The sequence below is a fragment of the Lichenostomus cassidix genome, chromosome 8 (assembly GCF_008360975.1).
Source record: "Lichenostomus cassidix isolate B80296 chromosome 8, HeHo_3.0, whole genome shotgun sequence".
Taxonomy (NCBI): Eukaryota; Metazoa; Chordata; class Aves; order Passeriformes; family Meliphagidae; genus Lichenostomus; species Lichenostomus cassidix.
Genome location: NC_139489.1, coordinates 21,281,197 through 21,303,094, shown reverse-complemented (window position 1 = coordinate 21,303,094; position 21,898 = coordinate 21,281,197). Strand labels below are relative to the sequence as shown.

Here is a 21,898-nt window from a genome sequence, read left to right as displayed (position 1 = left end):
GAAAGATGTCCTTGTAGAAACATTCAGAAACATGTCCCACAGAATCACAAAACAGTTAGGGTTAGAAGGGACCTCTGGAGATCCTTTAGTCCAACACCAGATTTAAAGTTTTCATTTAATCATCAGTTACTTCACTTGAGGATGCAGCTTTTTATGAAGGCCTTGTTGTCAGTACAAGTGTTTTGGTGACTTTTGGTTAGGGTTTCTCTCAACAGAAATCTCAAGAAGCTTACATAATGTATAAGGGAATCAGTGAATGAGTGCAGTATAAAAGTGCATATGAAGAGAAAAAATAACTTTGTTAAATCCAGCTCTGTGAAAAGTGAAATCTTGTGTAGCTTCTAAGTGCAAAGGAAGAAATAGCTGAAAATAATCTATTTTAGTTGAATTAAGGAAGCTAAGTATTACTGCAGGAACTTAAGAAAAACCCCTCTGACTTCCTGGAAACTGAAAGAAGTTTTTTTGAAGAAGTAATTGTCTCTGACATCACTAAAGTGCATTTTGAGTTTGCGAGTGGTTAGTTAGGGTAACAGAGGAAGCAACTTCTTCGCAGATAAGCAGGCAGTGCAATGTATGTGCCTAGTTAGTCTCCTTTTGGGTTCAAGTTTTGTGAAGAAATTCTTTTGCAGACAGATAACATTTATTTTGCTTTCCAGAGAGAGACACATGCTGTTTCATAAGGATACGCCTGATTTCCAGAAATAACCATGTTTTTGTGGCTTAAACTCTTAGCATTTGGTGTTGCGTTTCTGGGAGAGGATGCTTTTCTCAAAGGTAGGTTGCAACTGATATTTCTTTCTCTCATTTTGATCCCTCAATATCCTCTGTAGATGAAAAACCAATGAAAAGCTTTTCAAAGTGGAGAAATATCACCTTGGTTTAGAAATTAGAATGCAATTGTATGCGATGGTGTAAGAACCTAGATCAAGAAGATCAATGCATCATATACTTGGCTAAAATGTCTTCTGTGTGGTCCTACGTGAGAGTTACAGAAACCATTTTAAAAAAAAGTCCCACAGTTTTAGTTGTGTTTGAAAAAGAATAAATTTAGGTCTCTTATGTGAACCTGTTCAATGTAATTTTTATGTTCGGCTTCATCTCATTATGCAGTAATTTGTTTTCCGTGTTTAAATTCTTCAAGAAAAAAATCTTCCCTTCAATGTTAGCCACTCCCTGATCACAGAATCTCCTGACGGTTCCTCAAGTTTTGATTTTTTTACTGCAGTGGGGTTAGTAAAATATTCCAGAAGTTATGAATTAATCTCTACACTTGATAAATTACTTATTTTGTAAAATATGTACTATTTATTTTGTAAAAATTGATCCTTAAATAGTTTTTGGAATATTTAATTACTCCACTGCAAGTGAATTTGTTGCTTGATGTTTTTTACTTTTGTGAGAGAAAAATAGAGCCCAAGAGGATGATCTTGCAAAACATGTTAGATGTGACAGATAAAGAGCGTAGCAATAAAAGCACTTAATCTTGAGGTAATACTTAATATAAAGACAAAAAAGTATTTATGTTCAAGAATATATTTTCTTCTGAACAAAATGCAGCATTTTATGTATATGTATCTTCCATCAGTTTTAGCTAGTACTGTAATTTGGGATACTTGATGGCAGACACAAAAGCTTTTCTCTAGAGTAATCTTGACCCTAAAATGTGGCTTGATGTATTTTTTTCTGAAGTGGCAGTGAGTTATATGCAGAGCTGAAATCTCTTTTCATTTACATTGAATTTATTCAGGCTTCTACCCTCACGTCACTATAGTAACTCCAGGTTTATACTGATGTAAGCAACAAAATGATCTGCCTTTAGTTCCTAACCAGCTAAGAAGAGCATTTGAACCCTGAGCATTAGCTCTCTTGTCTCTCAAAGTCTCTGAACAGAGGCAGCACTGCTTAAATCTGGTTGATAGCTGCTGGATATTGTGAGAAAACAAGTGAATGCTACACTGTAGAGGAGAAGAACAAAATCTCTTGCTTTTCCTGTCCTTTTTCTTTATCTGCTGTCCTACTTTCCATTTTATAAGTCTTCCTGAGACTTCCCACTGCTATCTTTTCTCCAGAAAAGGCAGGTTACTGTCTGCTCTCTCAGCCACCTCCACAGTCAGTCAACATGTTAGTTGACAGAGAGGGCTGGAAGACAGATAAATGGGTAGTAGCATTTTATTTCAAGTAATAGTTATTTTTCTCTGTTCACACACAGTAGTCTGACTTGAGCCAGTTCCTCTCTACATTCACTAAACTGAAGAGCCTCAGAGAAATGGTATTTTAACTCCTCTCTACTACACTTAAAGCAATTAAGTCTCACGCTGTAGTATCACGTACACAACATCATAGACCTTGTTTTTACCATGTAGTTAGGCACAGAGATTGCTTCTGTCAGGGTGGCAGGGCCATTAAACTTCATATTTGCTGTGCAGATTACTCTGCCTTGTAGGTGTGGGAGACTGAGCAATCTCCTAGGGAGGGGTTTGTTAATGGGGGAGCAGCATTTCGAAAGGGTAGCGTAGGCTTTGGTTTTATGGCACTCAGTTCTCAGGCACGTGATGGTAAGTGTTGGGTGGACACTGGGACTTCTTTGGTTATTGCTAAAATTGTTTTCCAACATCCTATTGTATCTAGTGATTTTGAAAACTTAGGAGGAGAAATTTTAAGGTTTTATGATTTCCTCCACAAGCTCAGACATCCTATAAGACACCTTATTTCCTGTAATCACCAAGCCACTTTTAGGAGCATCAAACTACAGCAAAACCAAACTAAAAAGTTGTTAGGGCCTGTACAAAGTACTTTTCACTGTGTAAATCCCTCAAATAAAAATCAGGTATCTAATAGATTTTTCTGCTAAGAAAGAGATGTGTAGTGGTAACCAAACACCCAAAAAAACTGACTAATGCCCCAAAGCCCCCCCCTCCAAAAAACCCCTTACCCAAGTAAAAAAAGTCAGAAAAACACCTTTGCTTCTATTTAGAAAAAAGAGATGTTTGCACAACAAGCACTGTTTCCATTAGATCATTATTTCAAGTTCTACCCCTCCTCCACAAAAGTATTAGCAATTTGACAGCTTTCAAAAGCTTTCACCTACTCCTGAGCCACTTCCTTTATTTCAGGAAACTAAATAATTGCTTGATAGTTTTGGGTGTGACTTTTTTTCCCCCCAAGTTAAAAGCATCAAGCTTCAGCAGGTACACTGTGCTGGTTTTGTCTGGGATAGTGCCAATTTTTGGTGTAGTAGCTAATATGGGAGTATGCTTTGGGTTTGTGCTGAAAACTGTGTTGATAACAGGGATTTCTTTTTTACCCCATACCATTTAGGTCCAAAACAGCATTAACCACCACCTGACTTCCCATTCTTTGGTACAATACACAGATGTTACTTGTTTAGTCTATCAACCACTGTAAAGCATTGATAAAATGTCCACAACATGTCTATTTAGTCCATGACTTCGGGCTCCATGTTGTGGTGGTCACTCAGGACAGGACAGGGGGTTTGTTTCATGGTTATTGGGCACCAAAACCTGCTCAGGTGGAGTTCTTGCTGCACTTGCTCTGCTTCTTGTAAGGCTTCTCCTCCACTGGTTCGGCTGCTTCCTGTTCAAGTAATTCCTACAACATGCAACTCAAATCGTGGGTTACAACAGTTTAAAGGTATTTCTACTGCAATCTCTAACCCATTCCCTATAGGGTTTAACTTTGCAATGAACTCCTCCCCTTACTCTTGTTCCAGCTTGGACATATCCATGGACTGCAGTCCCTTAGGGCTGTACCTGCCCCAAGCGGAACCATTTCTGGGAGCCACAGTCTCTTCAGGAGCACACCTGCTCCAGCATGGCCTCTCCCACAGCCACTGTCCCCTCAGAAAGCAAACCTGTCCAGCAGGACCTTGCCCTGGCTGCAGTCCCTGCAGGGTGTTCCTGCTCTGCTGTGGGTTTAGCCATGGCCAGAAGCTCTCAGGTGCTCCAGCACAGCCTCATGAACAGCCACTGTTCTGTTTAGGACTGTTCTTTTTTGTTGTAGTGGTGTGCTTAAGGGTTTCTGAAACACATACTCCAGTGTCCTGCACTCAGGGACCTCTTAATAATTTACAACAAATTGCCTGCTTTACACGTTGTGCACTGCTCCAGTACTTCATTCCCAATGAGCTGAGACGAGGCGTTGGTGTGCACAGCTGGCTGGCAGTTCTGCTTGCTCCCTGGGCTGGCCAGACACAAGCAACTGCTAAACTGGAAGCACTTTAGTTTCATTATGGTATCATATCTAAGCTATGAGCAGAACACAAGCTGGGCAGAGCTCAGCAGCACTCTGGCTGAACTACTTGGATTCTGGACAGGAATTAATCACTGATTTGGACTAAATCTGTGCTTTTCTTTACCCATTCACCTGACCTGTGCAAACATAGCAAGCAGGTGGCTGTGTGGTTGATGTGCTATAGGTATATCAGTGAATGCAGACAGGACAAGAGACATGGGTTCTGGACTAATGTGTCTTACATAGTATGGAAAAGACACATTCTAGTAATTTTTATTCACTCACATTAGGATATTGATATATTAAGAATATTTTACCAGTATAGACCTAAAGCTGAAAAAACTGCCATGCAGAGACCAGTTCTACGGTCCAGCTCTTCATGGTTTGGTATTTGGAACCACTTCCTTTAGTTTTAATTTGTGAACTTAAATATTTGTGAACTATATCTATTTATATATTTGGGTTCTGAAGAACAAATCAACAGCAAACATGTTAGAAACACTGCATATATAATGAAATGAGGCAGAAGAAGTGGGGGGAGGAAACAGGATGAAGTGACTTTTAAAAATGTGTCAAGTGTCAGGAATCAAGCTCTGTTTCTCTCACTCCATGACCTATCTTCAGAACTGCCTGCTAGTCTGGTAGCATGTGTGTGCATTAAATGAGCAGTAGTCTTCACAGGGAAGATGGGAATATATTGTATATATTCTATTTTCCTTTGCTGTGCAGCTGCACTGTGGTACATAATCTATCATGCTGGGAGCTAGGAAAGAACAGCAAGCCATAAAAATGGTCTGTTCTCAGTTTAAATTCTCAATCTACTTTAAGAGTTAATATTCATAAGCATAGATCTGGTCCACCAGGAAGGCAGAAGAAATTAACCCACATTGAACCCTCTGCTGTCATGACTTGATTTTTGTACGCAGTCAACTACCTGGTGTGGTTAGCTCGAGTGTCTCTGCATCTCCCTGTGCAGGGCAGAGCTGCCCTGAGCCATTCCCCTTTCTTTGGGAGTCTGTTCCTCCTCTGCTGCCAGACCCGGGGTGAGAACCAAAAGGGGGAGAGCTCAGCACCGGGGTGGCTACAGAGATGGAACCTGAGACAACAGAGGAATAAGAAGTGTGGCAAGAAGGTGTGAAGTGCTGGGCAAGGCTTGCTATCAAGAGTTCAGCTCTTTGTGGCTGTGAGTTCCTCTGAAGCCCCAGCAGAGCACGTGTTACAGGAGCGCAGTGGCTGAGGCAGGGCTGGGCGGGGTGTGAGTGCCTGCTCAGAGCAGATGGGCTCATTGCACTGGGACTGCCAGCCCTGCTTGAGAGACAGTGACTGTCCTTGAGCTCTGCTGCTTTCTGCATCATCCAGACATGTCTCTTGGTCACGCTGATTTATCTTAAATCGTATATAACTAGAAATCAAGCAGTTTTCTCTTTCAGGCAAACTTATGAAGTACATCCGATACATTTTGGAGGAAGTAGTTGACTCTCTTCAAAGCTCAGTTTAGGCCTTGAAGCACTTCTGTGCAAAAAAAACATGTTGAAAAGTTTTAAAGAGTGGCAAAACTCTGACTTCCTCCTGTAAATATCAAGATTAAAATAACAGATGCCATTATGAAAGTTGTTTATTTCCCTGCAACTTGACTGTTCTTTCAAGCCTGCATGTCCTGATGTATTTTCAGGCTATCCATACACTTGCAAACAGATCTTTTCCACTGGCATTTCGGTAACTGTTACAGCATTTTATCTATTTCCAGGCTTTTTTCCCTTTCAAGTAAAGCAGTTTGGGGCCTTCAATGCCAGGATTTTAGAAACTAGCTGTGAGCACTTCAGTGCTAGCTTATATTATCCATAGTGTTGTATAGCTAACAGGATCCACTTCTTTTCTTTTATACCACTACTTTGCAGTACTGTTCTTCCAGTTATTCCCTCTGTGTCAGTGCCTTCTCGGCTAGCCTGCTTGCTTAGGTTTCTATTCTCTAGTTTCAAAGACTTCTCTTACAATGTGTCTCTTCTTCATTCATAATCCCACTGCCTTGCAAAGAGCTCTAGAGGTACCTTTTGTAGTGCATGAATGACTTTTTTGTTGTTTCAAAAATGTGGACTCCATGGAGCAATATTTTTAATTGCCTTTTGAAATAGATTCTTCTCCTGACAGTAAGAGAAATAATCAAAATAGCTGTCTAATATAAAAATGAAGCCCTACAATGAAGCTTTTTGTAAAATATATAAGGAAATCGTAGTTTTAAACATTATGCATATGTGTCCTATATGTGTTGAAAGATTTTTACACTCAGAGAAATGTATAATATAGAATATCAGCTGAGATGATATGAAAATACAGGGCTAGTGATGCCTTTCCAGGTAATCATATACGTTGCAAAACTGTGAATTGAATATTTAAGATATTATTAAGCTGTAAACTGTTTCTGGAGGCTTGCAAGTTAAGACATACGTAGGTGAAAAATAGGGTAAGATAAATGGCAAAGAAGAGTCAGGCTTCTAGAATAAGATTTAAGAGACAGAAGTCAGCTGCAGTCTATGCTGTCTCAGGAACTCCTGGTGTGAAATGTTGCTTTCATTTTTCCAGACCTCAGTTTCATCATCTGTCAAGTTGATGATAGTAACACTTACCTTGTGGAAAAATGTAGGGTCCTAATTCCTTAAATATTTACAGGTATGCCTGTGTCATGCAACATGTAAACTACCAACAATTAATGTGGTGAAACTGGCTGTGCATTAGAGTATTTTGGATAGTGTATCTGAGCAAAGAAAGCAAAAGTATGGAGCAAATGACTTGTGGGTGATTTTTTACCTTTTTCTTAGTCCTAAAGCACAGGTGTTGTCAATGGGGAGCTGATACTTTTGTGCTGAGTAAAAACAGTCCATACTGTGCTGAACTTCGGCAAATCTGAAATTCTGTAAAACACGATCACATCAACTGTAGTCTCTATTTTAGCTATTATTGGGTGAAATAACTGAGGCTGGTCAGTAACTTCTTGAGACACCAGAATGGGACTGCCAGCCCTTTACTTCCTGTGTCTGTGGATGAGCTGAGATGTGCTAAACAGATCACAGCTGCAAAAGGTTTCATGTTATAAAGTATCCTCCACACTTACCGGTAAATACAATAGGAAGCCTGTCTAGTAAATTAGGTGGTTTAGGAGTCTCAGTGGTAGCAGTTATAAACCTAAACAACTGCTCTAGAGAAGTGCAGGCCAAGCTGACTTTGTCAGCGTATGATTTAAAATCATATGCTCACATAATCAAAGGAAAGATGAACAGTGTTGCTACTGCAGCAGTTTGATTAACCTTCTTGAGATAGACTTTTGATGTCTAAAATGAATGCAAAATCACGTGTGTATACACCTTAGAGAAAATCTTCCAGTTTTAATGAGTTTTGAGTAGAGTGTCTGGAGGATTTCTTTATTCATAACACACTTTCTTGGAAGAATTTTAATGATGAAACATATATATTTAAAATTATGTGGATTTTTTTTTTTTTTTACTCAGTCCCTGATGGTAGTAAGAGATCATTGCCCTAGGTCTCTTGCATGCAGCACACAAACTCCCTCATCCTAAAATACAGGGTGGGAATGTGCATGTCTTTGCTATGTGTCTGAGTGTGTAAGTGGAATGGTAACATTTGGGATACCTCAAACTAACAAGTACACAGAAAAGCTTGACTTTACTTGTAGCTTTATTTATGCTTCTGTGCTCAACTGTGCTGCCTCAACAGAAGTGAAAGACCTTTCTGCATCCTCCACACACCTGCAGTCTGGTGTGTTAGTCTGAAGTAAGAAAGGGGGTTGATGTTTGAGGGAAAGATGTGAAAGTGCAGAAAGAAATATGTTTTAGTAGACATTAATAGCATTTCTGATTTTGCTGTCTTTGTCTGCTAATAAAATGTCTAATAAAATGTTTCTGAGAGATATCCAATATTCTTGCTCTTAGAAAAAATGTAAGAATAATAACAGCTTAACCCAGTGTCAGCTTCCTATTTACACTTTAGAAGGTTTACAATGGAATGGTGCTGAATAAAAGGGAGGAGGTTCAAGGAAATGAATATCAAGTCTGTAAAGAACTATTTAACCTTTACAGTAATGGATCAAGGTTTCACAGTTCTCTGATATGAAACTTCCATAAAATCCAGTGATGTTTGGCCTGCCATATTTAGCATTTTCTACTTTTCTGCAGACTGATCAGTTTGGCCATGAGGATGTTGAAGTGATAAAATACTGAAGTCTTAATATGTAGTAAGATAATATTTTCAGAGGCATGCCATTATGGAACTCACCTACAGATGCCTTTTGAATCAACATGGTGTGTATTAAGTTAATTAGAAGTTATAGAACAGTTCAGGAGAAATGGTCACACAAAAATTCCAAGATATGTGGATCAGAATATTCCAAAAGTTAATAAAAAAGCAACAGGTGCATTTGTCTTCCTGCTATAATTAATGCTGGGCTTAACAGCCTGCAAAGATGCAGTTTTGCACTGCTCTGAATAAATAGACAAATTCTTGGTGCAGTAGCTGGCTGAAATTTTTGTATTAATATTGGAAAGAAAACCATTTACAATGTGGATATCAACAAGTGTGTTGTAATTGCTGGGGGGTGCCTTAAATCGCAGGGGAAGGACTGCTTGCAAACCCTAGCTTCTGAAAACCACACTCTTCACCAAGAAAGGAAGACATTTTCATAACAAAATGCATGTCAGAAATGCCATTTTCAACTTCTCTTGCTGCAGCTGATGCTCTCTGTTTCTCTTCACAATAGAATTGCTGCTCACCTGAGTCTCACCTCAGTGGTGATGTCAATGGAAAGTCTGAAAAAGCTTTCAAATGTCTTACAGAATTTATTTTATCTTTCTGGTTTTGTTGATTTGGGTTTTTTTTTGGTTTGGTTTTTTTCTGTCTTTACACCTACTGGGGGTCTTCAGGCTCCAAGATCTGATTTCCTGTTAGCTGCCCTGGGAAAACTGTTTGGAGGAGATATCCCTGGCTTTGACTGTAAGCTCCAAAACACTTGGGAACTGTTTTTACATGGAAGAAAATGATCAGATTTTCAGAGGACCTTCACATGTTGGTCACTGAGACAATGTGAGAAATCATAGCATGCAGTCGCAAGTTAATATTTGCTGAAACTTTTTCTTGAAGTTGCAAATACTGAATACTTGGAAAGTCAAGAAGGAGCTACTTGGGAAGTCAGCAAGGAGCTGCTCCTCTGTGGGTGTCTGACCTCTGTGTTTGTAGCAGGGCTATTGGCCATAGTTGGGGTCAAGCATTCTTGCTGGGCCAGGTGCTGGACAAACATAGGATGAAGTGTGGTCTTGTCCTCAAAGGATGTTGGATCTGATCCTGGACAGCACGGATATTTCTTATAAGGGAATGCTATACAGGGGAGAGGAAAGACAGATAATGGAGAAAACGATAGCAGCATATGTGCCTAGGAAGAGAACTTGCATAATCCCCTGTGCTATTTATTTCCTTTCCTGAGAAGGGGATACACAACACCTTATTCCAAGCAGCATGCAATAAATTATTCCCAGGATTCAAAACAAACTCTCCTACACAGATCCATGTACTGCAGGTGTCATCACATTGTGCTCATATAACCTTTTTACATGACAACTGGTGCAAGTATTCTTGGAAGATAACACTTAATGATAAAACTACTGTGAGTAAAAATTTATGGTGCTCCAAAGCTTTTCTCTTGCTACATGGAAACAATAAAAAATCAGGTCACATACAAAGGTACTATATTTATTTGCAATGATTATTTTCTCCAGCTGTTTAATCCTTTCATTAACATATTGCATTCTCCCACCAGTGAGTGAAATACAGTAAACAAACAACAGAATGTGTAGATGATGTGTTACAAACACACACACACACATATTAAATCTCTCATATGGGAGAGCATGTAATCTTACCCTCAATTCTTGTAGCTCTTACTCTCTACCTGCAGGACATGAGCTAACATGAACAGCATCTGGATATGGAAGAGAGGGACCACATTCTGTTCAGTTCAATTCAAAAAAAATTTTAGGTTGCACTCAAAATTCTCATATCTCAGTTCTCATGAATAGTAATAACAATGATAAATTAATTTTGACATGTAATTAACTTAACAGATTTATTTCGACTGACAATAAAAAAATCAAGTTTCCTGAATATCAGATTATGAACTCTGTTGATACAAACTCTGGGGACTCCCTTCAATTAATTAATGTGTGATCTGGATTCATAACACAGTATAGAATATTTCCTGTAATATTTATTGAAACTACAGAGTTTTTGTTGTTGTTGATCGGTTTTGTTTGTTTGTTTTTGTGGAATTGATGGTTTTTAATTTTCTGTGTTAGATTTCAGGGTTGTAAGGACTTTTGTGTCCTAGCTGGCTGCAAGTTTGAGTGAAAGGATTTTTTTGTGAAATGTTAAGGGTTTGGAATGGCTCTGCTTGCAAATGCAGTCTTTGGTCATAAGATCCAGGTGTGAGCAGAGCCTTGAATGGAATTGTGTAATATGTGTGTAATAACTGTTTAATAATATCATCTTTCTGTAAAATCTGAGTTCTGTTATGGCAGCCTTTCCTTGAGATAATGAGTAACCACAGATGGAAGGAAACAGGTATAGTAGCCTTACATACTTTTAAAAAATCACTCTAGATCTCTAAGGTAGTCTTTGAACAGTGCTACAATGATAGATGGAGTGATAAATCTTACATATGGCTGACACCAGATCTTTGCAGTGGTGGTGGATGCAATCAGTATCTTCTCTGAAAGAAGTTCTTCAAAACTTCAGAAAGAGGTTTTTCCTCTACTGGATTCTGTTTTCTGTGCAGAGAATGAAAATCTATTCAATGTGTTATATCTGTGTTGCTCAATGTACAGTTCAGGCCATATTTACAGAATTGCTATTGAAAACTTTCTACAACCAGAAATACTAGTTTCTTCTTAAGTGTTTTGATACTGGTGCTCACCTCCCCTAGCTAAGTGCTACACACATATAGATTTTTGTATTTGTGGTGACAAAATGGCCCGAAGAGAAAATCAGTCTGGGAATCAGAAAGATTAATCTGAGACAAGCTCCCTACTCTTCTGGGCACATTTGGAAACAGTCATGGAAATAATGCACTTCATTTTCTTAGTGTTTATATCGGATCCATTTTGAGGGAAAAGTAATAACAATCTTGAATTGATTCATCAAGCTAGGTAGCATCTTTAGATGAGTATGGAAAATTACCTGACCTTTGATGGATATTTTGATAAAGCAGACACACAAGCCTGGGCACAGTTTCCAGGAAGTGTAGGCAGAATACTGTCATTCTTCCAGTATAAGAGTAAGAAAGAGTATAGGCAATTCTTACAGGCATGGGGGAGGAATTCTGCTCAGAGACATTATTATAGTGTCTCTTCAGAAGATTCTTACCTGGAGAAGCTTTCAAACAATGTTTGTGAGAGTTTTGCCTAAGAAAAAACAGCTTTCCTTTAAAATCATTATTAATAAGATTTTACTGTTTTACTTATTTAAATCTGTGCCACTGACAAAGCAGAGTTACTCACCATGTAAATTTGGTCAGATTCCTTGGGATTCTTTATAGTGAAAATAATTACATCATTATCAGGCCAGACACACAAGGCTTGATGTCTTGGCCACCCCACAGACACCATTCAGGATTCACAAACCATGAACGGGCTGCCAGTTTTTAGTGTGTGGGTTTATGTATGCAAGTAGAAATACAAGGATTCTTCCAAAGGGTTTAGAATAGATTCCTGCTTTCAGGAATGTACTTGAATCTTGGTTATGTCACACACATATAAATGATTATGAGTGAAACATAATGTTATTGACAGTAATTTTCATCTTTTAGGTGAGACAAAGAAATGTGATTTCCTTAAAAGACCCACAAACCATTTTTTTGTTACACTATAACCTTGCAAATTATTTGTGTCATTGTAGAGAAAGGTATGTATTTGCAGAAACCAGACCACATATTTAGTTTAGTAACTGTTGGTAAACATTGTTATTAAAGGAAATGCAAAAGGAAAGAGCCTTGGGACACCTGTTCATCATAGCAAATTGTCACCTCATAGAGCTGATATAAAATATTTCTTCTCCATAAATGGACTTCAAGACACCTTCATAAATATGTTACTGTTCCACAGAGCTCAGAACACTTTAACAAATAAAAGTTATTATTTCCATATTAAAAGGAAACAGATCCAGATAGCTAACTTCTAGAAGGTCACTTGAAAAGCTGCTGAACAAAAAGAAATACTCTAGACCTTTTACTGAGTAAGAAGCCAAAAAAAAAGGATCAGAAATGAAGACAAAAGGAGGAGCATTTTTTAATTCAAACATTGAAGTTGATTGAAGTTGATTGGTTGTGACTGTAATTTCATAAAGGAAGTCACATACTTTGTAGCAAACTGGAGCAAAAAGCCATACTAACAACCCAAACCAAGGGTATAACACTGATTATTGTATGAAATGAACCATTAATTTAATGGACCCTGTTGGTCAGTGGTAGGAGGGCTGTACATCACCTCAGCCAGTTGCAGAAATCCTGGGTTAACTTTCACATATTGTATTTGTCAATGAAGCAAAGGGGGGACACAAGAAACTTAATCTCATATTCAGCACAGACTAGTTCAGGAAGACCTGGGGGCATTAATCCTTCCTGGGAGAGGATTGCTGTCAGCTTTGATGGAAAATTTCTGCCTAAGTCCAGTCAGAGGTACCAAATTGAGCACAAATAAAAGGGTTGCTTGGACAGTTGGGTCAGATCAGAGGATGGCATTTTTCAATGAACATGAGCAAGGGTAAATCAAGAGCAGTGAAATGCCAATAATGTCCCAGTAATTTTGTAGCTGGGTTCAGTGTCTTTAGCCGCTGCATTTATTTTCTGGTCTGGAACTACTGTGCAGGAGATAAATGCAAATGAGAATTAACAGAATCAAGATGATGATAGGTCTTAGAGAGGTAGATTGTTATAGAAGTTACTATCTACCTTTCTTTTAAAATAAATCCAACCCCCAAATCAAAACAGATCAGCTGTGCTGTGATGCAGAGTCCTGACCCATGACTTAAGTCAGAGTGATGCTTTCTTTGAGTCCTGTTTCAATCTATGGAACTATAAGAATTTTTTCACTGGAAGTGGAAGGTGTTGCAGAGTGTGTGTGGTTGCAGTGTTGGTGCACTCATAGGGGAAGATGAAAAGTCTCACTACAGGAAATGTGATCATTAGGGAAATGATCTGTCACAAAATTCATTGTGAAGCCACATTTCAGAACAAAAAGTGCTTCAAAGCTTTTAGCTCAAAAACAAGCTCAAACCCAAATCCCTATGACTTCTTGTCATACAGAGACAGGAGATTTCACTCACAATAACACTGGGAATGACTGACAGTGTGTGAAGCTGAGTTTTTGAAATGTTAGATGTTTCTTGACTGCAGATTCCATCAAGATGCTTCACAATGCAGTTGCTGGAGGAAAAACCAGTTTGATTGCAAATAGATCCTAGGTTGGTCTCTCTGCTCATTATCATCATGGTACACTTACTTTTCATTTTCCTGCTGTTGTTTTATTATCTAAAATGGTTTCTACATTTCAGCTCTTTGGTAATTCTTTGCTAAAAATATTTAGATTTAATATTGTTTTAGCATCCAGTGATTGCAATCTTACTAGTAAGTGTTTCTAATGTTACTTTTAATGGATTTATTGATTCAATGATCAAATTGGCAAACACTGGCCCAGCTCATGCCTTTTTCCTAGGTGAAGCCTTGCTATGAGGAAAATAGAGGAAGCCAAAAATAGTCCTTAGTTTCAACTTGGATAGGAGTTATCTGCGTGCCACAGAAACAGAAATGAGGTTTAAACATCATAGAGGGCAGATTTTCCAGACCTGGGAGATTTAAAGGATTCTCTGGAGGTTCAGGGGTTGTTTATCTTCTGACCACAAATTCAGACCACTTGTCTGTTTATAAAGGCCAGAGGCCTTTTGGGGACACATCCAGGTCCATTACACTACCTTTGTGCTGTCAGCTGATTAATAATTAATCAGAATGAATTTTCTGTATTTCTTTTCACTGGCATTTATGATCTGTCTGTCAGGGCAACTTTATTGAAATAACTGATTTTTTGCCGTTTTCTAATTTTTGTAATTTTGTTAAGCAGACAGAATTATTTGTTGGGTTTTTTAAAAAAAATTAGAGAAACTGTATTAATAGGAATATTTTTTTGAAAGCTTAATAACACAAACTATGAAATAAAAAAATCCATAAAAATTATAAGGTAGAAGAGAATATGATGTGACGTGCCCAGGCGTAAACATCTTTGCCTGGCTGCCAGCCTTGGCCCTCTGGCTGTCCGGGAAGTCACCCTGACACACATTGATGCTTCCATCCCTCCTGCAGATTTAGGTTTGCTTTGTGCAGAGCCAGTGTGGCAGATGGAGTGCTTCCCCTTTGGTGTCAGGTGCTCGATCTGGACCTGTAATCTTGGAAGCATTTTCAGGTTTTTCGGTATAGTGATACTCATCCATTGCTACTGAAGCATTAAGGATGGAAGATGAGGCCATTTGGATGCTTCTCATCATAATGTTAGGCAGTGTATAATTTTTTCCAGTGATTGACTTGCTCTTGCTCTAGTCAGTCACCATTTTAATCTAAATATAGGCTTGGTTTAATGTCGTGTTTTAACTGACGCTTTCTCACAGAGAATATTCTACTTTAAGAAAAGCACAGGTATCAATATGCAGCTGCAGTGATTTGTTTTAATGATCTGAAAAATCCTTCTCTGTTCCAAGCACTTGGGAGTGCACACTAATTGAAGTTGCATTCTTTGTGAGGACAAGGCACATATTTGTAGAAACTCACTGCAAATACCACTAAGTTAGACTAGAAATTGGGCATACAAAGAGATTTAATTCACTTGGTTGTATCAAGCTCCCAGCATACCTAACCAAAGGACTCCTTCCACAGTGTAAGGCATTGGCAGAGGTGTACCATGAAGAGCTTTTGTATTATAAATAGTATTTGGAGTTAGTCTTGTAAAAATATGTGCACACTAAGAAAGTGAGAGATGTGAGTATGTTATATAAATGTAATGTATTGCAAATATATATGCTGTCTTCTGGGTATAATTTAAAGAGTAAAAGTTACATCTCCTTTGAAATCCCCCGTGCTATTTCTGTGGAATATGAGCAGTAGTTTTTTCTGGGACAAGTGTTTAAAAGTTAGCTCTGGGAGAAAGCATTTTAGAATGTATGGAAAGAAAGTACACAAATATAAACTGAAATCCTAGAACCTGTAAGGAAATGATGACAACACACTGTGCAAGTGTGTGCCTCAGCCTAAATGGAGAGGGAGCAGTAAAGCCAGAGAAAAAAATAAAAGCTGGGTTATGAGTGTTTGTATAGGTACTAGTGGTCTTCTGAAGATGAAAATCCATCTAAACTGATGCTAGATAAAGATAATATTAACTGCGGTAGGTAAAAATCAAATTATTGTCAAAATGAAGAAATTAATTCAGGAAATTAAATAAGCCATAAGAAGTTAACAAATTATTCCAGTGTATGAGAAAAGCTGTGAATAACTCGATGGGTCTGCTAGATTGTTAAAAAGTAATAGAAGCAATAAAACAGGAGACTAAAGTGCCTTTTTACAAAGTTTTCATGCAGTCAGCCCCAGAGAGATTCCTGTTCAGTGCTTGAAAGTGCAAGGCAACAGTAGAAACCAGGGTTGGCTACAATTTGGGAAGGAGGCCCAGCAGTATAACAAACAGCACAAGGTGTTTGCTTCTGGGAGCACTGGGGAAGAGCAGAAATGGGACCTGTTGCCTTTTCTTTTTTTTTTTTTTTAATTAATGCTAGATTTTCTTTTAGGAAAGAAAAGCTTGTGAATGTTGTCTTTAGGAATTAAGTTTCAGAGCTGAATGTTGTGGAATTCACCCAACATTTCTTGAAGGACTTGTGAATATGAAATTCAAATAAAAATTAAAAATAGCTGCACAAGCATCAGCTTCTATGGTAGAGATAGCCAGTGGATCATCATTTGGATGGTGGCTCTTTGGACTGCAGATCAATGAAGCTTCAGTAGTTAAAGAATATTTGAATCAGTAATAGCAAAAGGATAAATGAAAAAAGTACTTTGGATATTTGAACTGGGCAACTCAGATCATCCTAGTCCAGGACAGTCTCTGGATATTCTGTGCAATGCTCACAGAAGGTGAATAACAGTCTTTTTTCTTAGATATTTGCTGTCTCATAGTGTACCAGGAGGGTTGTCTCCTTGTGGTGGCTGACCCTGTAGTGCTTTGTAGCTAAAAAAGCAAGCTAAAAATGAAAAAATGAGTCATTAGGGCAACTACGCTTTCTGGTTCTTTAGTTTTGCAAAAGTCTGTGTCTTCAAACAATGTAGGCTGAAATGGTAATATTTCTGTGCGTTGCTGCTATTCGCCTTACCTCAGTGAGGAAGTTTACTCATTTGTGGGTTGACAGGCAGCCTTGCCTGGGAATGGGAAGGTGTTTGTTGTTAATGCAAGCTGAGAGCTGCTTTGCTAACTACAGAGCAGTGCTCTGCTAAATGGAGATAAAATTAAGGCACCCACATCCTGTCACAGCATTTATTTCTTGCAGGCTGCCATTTACCAGGAAATAAAAAGAAATCCATTAGCTCCAAACACTGTTAAAAAGAGCAAAGAGTAAAAAAAGTTATGCTTGATTTCCCTTATACTGTGCATAGTTGAAAGTGTGCTTTGTGAGCTTAACCCTCTGCTCATGCAACTCTTCCTGCTGGTGGCAGAGGAGGAGCAAAACCAGCTCTGGCTACTTCTCTGCCATATTAGGTTTGCAGGTGAACATGAATAAAACCATGTAACTGGTAGGTAATGCAACTCTTCTTGTACATCTGTAATCATTATTTGCTGTCAGTTCCTGTGTCTGTTCTTACCCTTGTACAAAAGACGTTGAATATGCATCTTAAAATTATTGAAAAATTCAACTCTGTTTGATTTTTGAAATACATATACATTTCAGATGAAGTTAGAGACTAGGGAAATGGGTTTTATTTTTAATTTTATAATGGTATGAACTTAAATTTTATTCAATGTTAGCAAGATCTTACAAAATGGGGTTGACTGGGTCTATTTTGGAAATTCTTCTGAAATGAGTATATTAGCTGAAAATAAATATAAATTTTAGTTAAGCTTCCTAGTTTAGCTGAAGTCAAACCGTATTATCCCAGTGAAAACTGGTCAAGACTAGGAAGATAAACATAGTGCTATGGTTACACATCACAGGCTTGCTGGGCAAGCAAATCTAAATTACTATCTCTGTAGAAGACTGAACTAATCCTTGTGATCTTATCACCTCTGAATTTCAGAATTTCAGTTCAAGTTGGCAGAGAGATGGCAAACTGTCAAGGCATCCTAAAAAGCAATGGAGGTGACAATTCTGAAGCAGCTGTAAGTTGCTAGTGAAACTGGTGTAAGAATATGTCAGTGTTTAGGCTATGGAGACTGAACACATCTTTTAGAGGGGGATATTTGTGCTGTGGAGGCACCATCAGAGTTGTGGGCCAGTTTCCTGGGGTGTGACATAAGCAGATGCACAATGGTAAGATAATGAAGAGCCAGGCAGGTAGGGACCAGCCCGTTCAACTTGGGGCCATTGCAGTTCAGAGGTCAACTGCTGAAGGTGCATTGAGTCAGGAGCTTCTAAACTTTGGCTGGTAAGGGGGGCAGGAGGCAAAGAAAAAAGGCCAAAAGTAGCCAATCACATACAGCTTTTGTGATTTTAAGCTTCCCAACAGAGAGTAACATTGTTGGGTGGATGTGCAGAAGGCAGTGGACTCATGGTTAATCCACTCAAATCTAACCTGAAGTTGATTTAAACTGAAAGAGGAGTTAGACCAGATGGCTGACTGTGGTGACTCATAGGCAAAAAGAACGTGATTACACAGTACAGCAAAGCCAGGCAGAGAAGCCCCTGGACAAGCAGTAACACAACTACTGGCGGAAGAAGGATTTTTACAACCACATTCAGGAGCGTAGTGCCAAAGCTCATTAACATTGATGAGGTAAAAGATGACTTTCATTAGCAGCTGCTAGTAACTTAAAACTGAAAGACAAAACAAGCTTGGAAGTTAAGCCATTTTAGCACTGTGTGCCTTTGCACAAGCAAAAGCACTTGCACTCCTGGCTGGAGAGCCATATTCTTCATATAATGTACACCAAAGCCATGGTCTAATAGATTGCAGTTTTTCTAATTTGGGAAGTTCCCCGTGATACCAAGTGCTGTGGGATCCCACTGAGCCATCAGCCACTCACCTCTGCAGAGCCAGCTCCTCTGCTGCTGCCAGTTTCCCAGTCACCAGTGATAGGGGATTGAGCAGGAGGGATCTCAGCTCAGTGTAGGACATGTTGTGGACCTCAGTGCCATTTCTTGCATTCTTTGAAGAATTCTTGATAATCTTGACTGAAATGCTGCAGTCTCATTGTTTTTCTTAATTGCCTTACTAATGTTGGGCACCATTAAAAATTGTCTTTCCTAATTTTAGTATTGATTAAACTGCCTTGAAAGTTTCAATTTGCAGCATCAAGTATTATGAAAACCTAAAAGATTGACAAAGATTTGGGTGTGGGTGCTGTAGATTGTGCAGGACTTTGATGATAGCTCAGTTTATCCAAGTACTTCTAACAGTGTACAGGTTGGTGCAGAGCAGCCCATGGAAATCCAGGTGATCCCACAGTTGAGTTGGTCTCCATACACCACATGGAGGTGCAGAAAGGCTCATGTGCCTTCCTGAGCCAGCAGAGCTGAATTAAGCTCTGTCAGTCCCCACTTCCTGCTAGTGTTTGTTGCTGGGGAGTTGTTAGAGATCTGTTATATGCTGGACTCTGTAGAAGTCTTGATTTCAATCACCTTTATTCAAACAACGGGCTTAATTCCTACTGAAGTGAATGAAAAATGATGAATTTCTGTGCTTCCTTGAACACCTAGCAGAAGGTTTTGTCTTTTTAGTTTGTTCATATTATCAACATCAATATGAAGTGCTAAATAATAGGTGTTAATCTTCAGGTGCCTTAGTCTATGCAACTGAAAAAAAATCTTATATATTTCTATATTTAAAAAGAAAGAGCAGTAAATTTTACCAGTTCATGTAGCCATACATTCACCAGTATTTCAACCAAATGCTGTAAGAGTATAGACTTAGAAAAGTCTTTGAACATACTTGAGTCTTTCTGCTTCAGCTTTTCCATCTGTCATCACAGCAGACAGTACACACTCTACTTCCAAACTGCTCCATCTCTGTGGATCTGTGTATACAAACTGATACTAGTTTTATAAATCAAATTGGGTTTCTGACCTCCCACTTCCAAGTGGGAGTTGTTCTTGTTAATGTCATAAGATGTGTCATGCTGCTATATACGTATTTCTTATTATTAGACATAAGAAATGTTTACAGGTCTGTGGAATTTCCTAACTTGTGCATAGCTGTGCCTATATAAAGAGTGTAAAATTATTTGGAGCATGAAATTGGATGTTCTCTTAACTTTGGCCTGAGGGCTTTCCCTGGGTCCCTATACATTGAAAGGTCCATAAAATTATTTTCCTAAATAAATTCTTGTCTAGCATTCTTCTTGAGTGTCTTTGATTTTACTTTTTTTCCCAGACCACTCATTTAATACTTTTAAAATAAAAAGTTATAATAAAAAGGAAACTATTTGTGAAATGCTAATGAAAATTGCTTGCTACGTGCAAAAAATGGAAGCATAGACTATTTATGTTCTTCTTGCTTTGAATTATTTAAAGAGATAGTGAAATCAGTCTTGTTCAAATCCTGAGGAACATGAGCTTTAGATTTTTGCTGGAATATGGGGTACCACAATTCCTTTGAGCAGAATGGAGTCCTTCCATTCTGAGCCTTTATTTTAATTTCCTGAAACATTCAGCCTACAGTCTTTTAGAAAAAGATGATCAGCACAAGTTTTAAAGCAAAAATAGATGAACTGTTTCCACCTTTTTTCTCTTATGATTATCAGGTGATTTGTTAGTTAAAGTTGGATCTCACATCTCCTGTTTGTTATAATGAAAATAGCAAATGGAGAAAAAGGGAAAAAAAGAACACATATGAAGTGCAGTGAATGGCCCAGAGTTGGGTACCAAAATTGCTGATCTGATTTCAAAAGAAAAATAAAGGAGGAGAGGGGATCAAGAAATCACTTCAACTTGATGTTGTTATTGAATTCCAAAGGAGTTTTTGGACTCAGCTCTCTTCTGAAATCCGTTCATCATTGCTTCTGACGTGACATGAAGTAAAGGCCCCTTCTTGACCTGCTCAGCTGCTCAGCTTCCCTGAAGGGACAGAGCCCAGGTTTTGCAATCCAGATTTTGAGATAGCGAGAGGCTGTTGAAAGTGTGCGCGTGGCATTCTGGGGAGTTCTCGGAGTTTCTCTCTTTGCAGCCTGTTCCTGTTTATGCAATCAGACGGATGTGAGCATATTTTTTATGGCACTTTCAGATCCCTTATCTGCAAACTTCATAATTTCAAATGGATTTCTAATTGCAATATGCTACTATTTCCACTTTCCGTGGGATGTTAGAGAGGCACATAAATGGAGTATACATCCAACCACTCATGCAGTAAGAGAGTTCTGGGTAGGACTTGGTCACAGTCCCAATTTTTCTCATTCTGGCTGAGTACAAGATGGATTTTAGGCCATATAGCAAATAGAGAAAATTTTGATTAATTTAAATCATGTAATTTCTGCTTTTCACAGGATCCCAGAACTAACTAGGTTGGAAAAGACTTTTGAGATCATTGAGTCCAACCTATGACCCAACACCACCTTGTCAACTGGACCATGGCAGTAAGTGCCACATCCAGTATTTTCTTAAACACCTCCGGGGAAATAATAAAAAATTAATAATAAATTTTAACAGGCAGTTTTCTGGAAGATAATGATATGCATCACTGAATGATTTACTTTTCAGATGATTTTTGCATGAATAATGCTGGTAGAATCTAACCCTTACCTGATGCTTCCTATCAACTTTTTGTGTGTATAGATTACTGTGTTTTAAATTGCACCCTAACAACTATGCTGTTGATTTAGCTGATTTAGTTGGTCAGTGAATACTGGCTGTCACAATATTTTATGAACAACAAAAATAGCATATTTGATGAAGGATATTCAATTCTGATAAATTTTGGCCTGAATGTCTGGAGGAAAAAGAAATAGTGAAGACAGTAGCCAAATAAAATCACTGTCCCTTGAAACAAAGAGAGTTTGCTGGCTGCAGCTGGCAGCCCCGGGAGGGCGAGGAAGCTGCCCAGCAGGCAGAGTTGGTATAGGAGCAGTTTTCCACTGAGCTGCATGATTTTTTTCCCTCTGTACTCTCTATCCTTTCAAGAAACAGAAGCTAGTTGTCTATCAGCCAGTGCTGGTTAGGATCTTCTCTTCATGCTGGAAGAAATCTGGGTCATAGGAGATGACTGAGACTAGCAGGATAGTTTAGAGCATTGCTGCTTGGAGATGTGAGGCTGGGACTTCAGCTCTAGGAGCACAGGGACTGCTGAGGGTCCTGTTAAGCTCCGAGCAAGGAGTTGCAGAAATACAAATGACAGATCACTGGAAAAGGAAATTTTTGT

At 38.6% G+C, this 21,898-nt stretch overlaps 1 protein-coding gene across 4 annotated transcripts in view; it reads left to right on the top strand.

The window, feature by feature from the left end:
• Positions 1-467: 467 nt before the first annotated feature.
• Positions 468-21,898, top strand: part of PTPRC (protein tyrosine phosphatase receptor type C) — a 55,125-nt gene continuing 33,694 nt past the window's right edge. For all 4 annotated transcript variants that reach the window (XM_085068296.1, XM_085068295.1, XM_085068292.1 and 1 more), the window contains exons 1-2: positions 468-571; positions 657-774. In XM_085068296.1, the coding sequence (XP_084924422.1) occupies positions 708-774 (67 nt within the window). In that variant the 5' untranslated portion in view covers positions 468-571; positions 657-707. The remainder of the gene's footprint in view (positions 572-656; positions 775-21,898) is intronic.